Genomic DNA, 6,642 nt, shown 5'->3' with positions numbered 1-6,642 from the left:
TTAGACGGCTAATCCACGACTTCGTTGGAGACTTGAAAACATCAATTCAGCCGAGGTACGGGGCAATTAGGGTCTTTGTGGTATAGGCTAGAATCAATGGAGCAGTGTTCTCTGATCCAGAAGATCCGACCTTGTCTGTGGCGCTTTGAGTATGATCACTAAAGGAATGAACTGCTAGACTTTCACCCCCGTTCAGATTGGATGACCACTGACCTAGCATTTGATCTGAAGCAGAGGAGATTAATGACCACTGACCTGGCGTTAGTCACTTACAGCCTGCCATAGAATGAATCATCAGAAGTTGAAGTAGACAGTGACAAAAGTTGATCCAGAAGGAGGAAGCATCTTCAAAGCCTCAACCGTTCTCTTATCAATTAATTTAACATCTATCCAGTAATACTTTATTTATTCTATTTTTATGCGTTTTTCAACAACAACTATATTTTCAATCCGCCTAACTAAGATCTACAAGATAACCATTGCTTGTTCAAACCAACAATCTCCGTGGGATCGACCCTCACTCACCTGAGGTATTATTTGGATGACCCGGTGCATTTACCGGTCTATCTGTGTGAATATTGCGGAGTCAATTTCATGCACCAAGTTTTTCGCGCCGTTGCCGGGGATTGTTCAAGTTTGACAAACTACCAGACTATCTTCTTGCTTAGATTAGGTCCTTTTTACTATTTTTTTTCGTGTCTTTTGTTTTCTTTTTCAAAATTTTTTTCAAAATCCATCTTTTCTTTGTCATTTGTTTGAGTCTAGTGTCAGTTCTTAAGTTTGGTGTCCTGTGTGTGTTCTTTATTTTCTTTAAATTTTTGAATTTGTTCTTGAGTATTCCTCTTGGTATTCAAGTTGTTCTTGTTTCTTTTCTTGTTTTGATCTTAAAATTCTTAAGTTTGGTGTCTTTTGGTGTTTTTCTCTCTAATTTTCAAAAAACTAGTGTCTTTGATCTATAAATTTTAAGTTTGGTGTCTTTTAGCTGTTTTTCTCTTTCCTCATTAATTCAAAAAATAAAAAAAATATCTTTTCTATCTTTATTCAATTTTTCGAAAATCTTATTCCCATTTTCTTATCTTGATTTAAAATTTTTTTAGTTTAGTATTTTCTTGTTAGTAAAGTTTAAATTTTGAATTTTGAATCTTATCTTTTCTAATCTTTTTCAAATCTTCACCTTATCTTATCTTTTCAACTTATTTTCAAATCTTTATCTTGTTTCAATTTCAAAATTCAAAATCAAATCTTTTTTCAAATCTTTTCAATTCTTATCTTAACTTGTTGACTTTTTTCCAATTTTAAATTTCAAAATTTTTAAAATCAAATCTTTTTCAAATCTCCTGTCTTATCTTATTTTCAAATCTTTCTTAATTAGTTACTTGCTTTATCTTATTTTAATTTTAAAAGTTTGGTATCTCTTTAATACTCTCCTTTCTCTTCCCTCTTTTCCAAAACTTCCTAACTAATTCCTCTGTCTTCTATTTTCAAAAACTTTTTACCTCTTTCTCTTTCTTCTTTTTCAAAAATCACACTCAATTTTCAAATCTTTTTAATTCAATTAAAAATTAAACTAAAAACAGAGAATGTTGTGCTTTGATTCTACCCTTTACCACAAAAACACTAATCTCCCCATACCTCGGTTGAACTAATGTCGCGAGAAGTCTCCAACGATGTCATGGATTAGCTGTCTAAGAGACGTATCCTCAAGCTAGTGGTTTATTGATATCCGATGAAAGATGCTCGTTGAACCCATGTAGAATATAGATAACTTTTGACGGTTCAACTCATTCATAAGGTTGAAGAACGAAGATACATCTTAGGAGAGAATCAAACACGAATTGAAATAGAACAGTAGTTCTTTTATTAATCCATAAAACTCGGCAGAGCTCCTAATCTTAACCTAGGAGGTTTAGTTGCTCATATTGTACATAATAGTATTTAAAAATATGATATGCCAGATAGAGATCCTAAACATGGTTGATCTTCTCCTATAAATACTAACCTAATGACAAAAAAATACAGAAATATGATAAACTAGTCTATTAGTGCAAAAATCCACTTTTGGGGTCCACTTAGTGAGTGTTTGGGCTAAGCAAAAGAGTAAACCACGTACTAGGACTCCCTAGGGGCGTTGAATGCAGGCTAGGGCCCCTTTTTGGGCGTTGGATACTAGAATAGGGTTGGTAGCTAGCATTGAACGCCAGTTTTGTGCTTTCAATTCTGAAGCAAAGTATAGACTATTATATATTTATGGAAAGCCCAGAATGTTAGATTTCCATAGCCTTTGAGAGCGCGCCATTTGGAATTGTGTAGCTCCTGAAAAGCTTTTTCGAGTGCACATATGTCAGATCTTAACAGCATCTGCAATACTTTCTCTACCTCTGAATCAGACTTTTGCTCTAGCTCCTCAATTTCAGCCAGAAAATACCTAAAATTGCATAAAAATATACAAACTCAAAGTAGAATCCAAAAATGTGAATTTTTCACTAAAACCTATGAAAACTTGCTAAAACTTAAATAAAACATAACAAAAACTATATGAAAATAATGTCAAAAAGCGTATAAAATATCCGCTCATCACAACACTAAACTTACTCTGTTGCTTGTCCCCAAGCAACTAAAAACAAAGTAGGATAAAAAGAAGAGTAAAATACAATAAATCTTAAAGTTTTCAATGAAGCTCAGTTTTAATTAGATGAGCCAGACTTAGAAGCTTTTTGCTTCTGAATAGTTTTGGCATCTCACTATCCATTGAAGCTTAAAAGTGTTGGCATCTTTAGGAACTTAGAATTCAGATGATATTATTGACTCTCCTAGTTTAGTTCTTTTTTATTCTTGAACACAGATTTTAGAGTCTTGGTCGTGGCCCTAAGCACTTTGTTTTCCAATATTACCACCGGATATATAAATGCCAGAGACACTTAACTGGGTGAACCCTTTCGGATTGTGATTCAGCTTTTCTAGAATCCCCAGATAGAGGTGTCCAGAGTTCTTAAGCACACTCTTTTTGCTTTGGATCACGACTTTAACTGCTCAATCTCAAGCTTTTTACGTGACACCTTCACACCATAAGCATATAGTTAGGGACACTGTTCATTTGGAGCGCTTAGGCCAAGATTTTGTTTACTTTAGGCCTTCCTAACCATTGATGCTCAAACCTTTGGATCCTTTTGTCCTTGCCTTTTGGTTTAAAGGGTTATTCGCTTTTTTCTCTTGCCTTTTGGTTTAAAGAGTTATTGGCTTTTTCTGTTTCTTTCTCTCTTCTTTTTTTTTCGCATGCATTTGTTTTCTTTTTATTACATCTTGCTTTTTTCTGCTTTTTCTTGCTTCAAGAATCAATTTCTTTTGATTTTTTAGATTACCAATAATACTTCTCCTTTTTCATCATTCTTTTAAGAGCTAACATTCTTTATTCCAATTTCAAATATGCATTATTCATTCATACATTTAGAAAACAAAAGCAATGCCACCACATCCAAATAATTGGCTATTCTTATTATATAACTCAAAAATTCATGCATCCCTAATTCTTCTAAAATAATCTCAAGTTTGATGGTGATAAGAGGAATATGTTATAACTAATTGACAGAAATAAAAACTAAATTATTATTAATGCTTATGCAATTCTTTAAATTAAAAGACAGAAAAATAAAATAGAAACTTAAACATTACTAGTGATCATGTAAACCTAAATATGAGAAACAGAAATTAGAATAACAGAAATATGGGAGGTGGAACTCAACCACCTTAATCATGGGAGGCGCTGGGTTCTTCAGGGGAAAGTTTCTGGTGCTTTAAAGCTTCTAATTCACGCCCTTGCTTCTCTTGCTCCTTGACCAGTTTGGAAATCATGCTAGTCTGATCTTTTTTATCTTCTCTTAGTTGATTCAAGGTGGTTTGCAGTTGAATCATAGATACTTTCAACTGAGTCCAATATTCAATTGGAGGGATCTTTTGTGGAGGCTCAGATCCCTTCCTTTTGGGATGATCCTCTGGTACCTTGGCGTTTTACATCACCTGTTTGGTGATTGGGCTTTCCACTGGGATAAATGCATCTATGTGAATAAGGACTTTAGCCTTTTGACATAGGTGAAAGATAAGGTTTGGATAGGCCAGCCTGGCTTGAGTGAACATCCTGTTTGCAAACTTGTACATCTCACGGAGAATTATTTGGCAAACTTCTACCTTATTCCCCAACATGATGCAGTAAATTATCACAGCTCTTGCTATAGTGACTTCAAAGCGGTTACAAGTGGAAAGTATAGAACGCCCAATGAAGTCCAGCCATCCTCTAGCAATTGGCTTGAGGTCCATTCTTTTCAGCTGGTTTGGCTTGCCTCAATCCATTAAGTTCCAGGCAGACATATGTCGTCTAGGACCTGATCCAGTTTTGGATTGGCTATCACTCTTCTATTGAAGGATTCAGGGTCATTCCTTTGTAGGGATAATTTGAAGATCTCTCTCACTTTATCAAGATGAAATAGACGATCTTCCCTCTAACCATAGCACGAAAAGTATGGAATGCTTGTCCATCTTTCTTTTGCTTATCTGTCATCCACAAATTTGCATAAAATTTATGGATCATGTTTGCTCCAACATTGATCTCAGGATTGCCTAGAATCTTCCAGCCTCTCTTTCAAATTTGCTCTTGAATCTTTGGGTATTCATCTTCTCCAAATTTGAATCTTGCCTCCAGGATTACTAGCCTCTTACACATTATTTTTTAATAATGTTCTTCATGTTGCTTGGTGTATAATCTGACAGGTTTGAAAATAACTCTTTGGCCGTCTTCTTTCTTGTTTCTTGAAATGATCTTTCCATTTTTGGAGCCATGGAATTCGAATGGAGTGAGAAAGCAAGGCTCCTTCCACACCAAACTTAAAAGGTTTGCTCGTCCTCGAACGAAAGGAAGAAAAGAAGATGAAGAAAGTGAAGGAGAAGAGAATAGGAGAAGAGTTATTCGAATAGAAGAGGGGGTGAATGAGGAAGTGGGGAACACGGATATATAAAGGGAGGGGAAGGAGGGTTTCAAATTTAATTAAATAAAAGATAAGGAAGATATGATTCATATTTTGGTAAAATATAGAAATGATAGGTTTTAAAATAAAAAAAGATATAAAAAAGATAAAAAGATAAGATTTAATATATGAAAAAGATTTTGAAGATTTGAAAAAGAAGTCGCAAAGAATAGGAAATTCGAAAATATTTAAGAAAGAATTGAACAAAATTTGAAAAGATTATTTTAAAATTTGAAAAGATATGTAAAGAAATTGAATCTGAAAGATAATGCTTGAAAAAGATTTGAATTGAAAGTCATGGAATTTCAAAAATCAAAATTTGAGTTGATAGGTTTAATGGAAAAAGATAAGATGAAGAAAAGATAAGATTTTTTGAAAAGTTACCTTCCTTGCCCTCTTTCTGGGAGTTGAATGCCCAACCAGTTCCCCTGGCAGGCGTTCAACGCTAGATATGTCCTCCTTCTTGGGTGTTGAACGGCCAGTTCAGGCTCCCTGGCTGGCGTTTAATGCCAGGTTTTGCTTTCCCTTGTGGGCGTTTGAACGCCCAGTCCAGGCTCTCTGGCTGGCGTTCAACGCCAGGTTGTCACCCCTTTATGGGCGTTAAACACCCATTCTTCACCCTTTTCTGGCGTTCAACGTCAGAAAGGTGCTTCTTCCAGGGTGTTCTACTTCCTGTTCTATATTATTTTGTCTCTGTTTAAACGCTGTTCATGATCACTAACATTTAAAAAGCAACGTAATAAAACTAATTATAAAGAAAACTAACTCAAAAACAAGAATAATGGGAGAAATAGAAAATAACATGCTGTTGATCATTGGGTTGCCTCCCAATAAGCGCTTCTTTAATGTCTTTAGCTGGACTTCACTGTACTTAACTTAGTAGCAGTGTTGAGCATTCTAGCTCAATATCTCCTTCAAGGTAATGCTTAATTCTCTGTCCATTGATAGTGAACCTGTTGTCTGGGTCTTTACCTTGAAGTTCTATGTACCCATAGGTTGATACACTGGTAACCACATAGGGTCCCTTCCAACGGGATTTGAGTTTCCTTGGAAATAATCTGAGTCTTAAGTTGAACAGCAAAACCTTTTGGCCTGGTTCAAAGACTCTGAAAGCTATCTTCCTGTCATGTCACCTTTTTTCTTTTTCTTTATAGATCTTTGCATTTTCAAATGCAGCTAAGTGGAATTCATATAGCTCATTTAGTTGGAGCAGCCATTTTTCTCCTGCTGCTTTAGCATCAAGGTTGAGGAATCTGGTTGCCCAATAGGCCTTGTGTTCCAGTTTCACTGGCAGATGACAGAATTTCCCATATACCAATTGATATGGGGATGTTCCTATAGGGGTCTTAAAAGCTATTCTGTATGTCCATAGAGCATCATCAAACTTTCTAGCCCAATCCTTTCTAGAGGCACTTACTGTCCTCTTCAGGATTCGCTTTAATGCTCTATTTGAGACTTCAGCCTGCCCATTTTTTTGAGGATGGTATGGTGTTGCCACTTTATGGCAAACTCTGTAATGGCTTAGAACAGAGTCAAGCTGTCTATTGCAGAAATGAGTACCTCCATCACTAATCAATGTCTGAGGAACACCAAACTTGCTGAAGATGTTCTTCTGGAGGAACTTCAT

General features: G+C 35.5%; 1 protein-coding gene across 1 annotated transcript; it reads right to left on the bottom strand.

Moving 5' to 3' along the window:
• Nucleotides 1-6,144: 6,144 nt before the first annotated feature.
• On the bottom strand, nucleotides 6,145-6,642 carry LOC130934229 (uncharacterized). Its single transcript, XM_057863817.1, has one exon. The coding sequence runs from the start codon at nucleotides 6,640-6,642 to the stop codon at nucleotides 6,145-6,147; it is 498 nt and encodes a 165-aa protein (XP_057719800.1).

Source organism: Arachis stenosperma, chromosome 6, assembly GCF_014773155.1.
Source record: "Arachis stenosperma cultivar V10309 chromosome 6, arast.V10309.gnm1.PFL2, whole genome shotgun sequence".
Lineage (NCBI taxonomy): Eukaryota > Viridiplantae > Streptophyta > Magnoliopsida > Fabales > Fabaceae > Arachis > Arachis stenosperma.
This window is presented reverse-complemented; position numbering and strand designations above follow the sequence as displayed.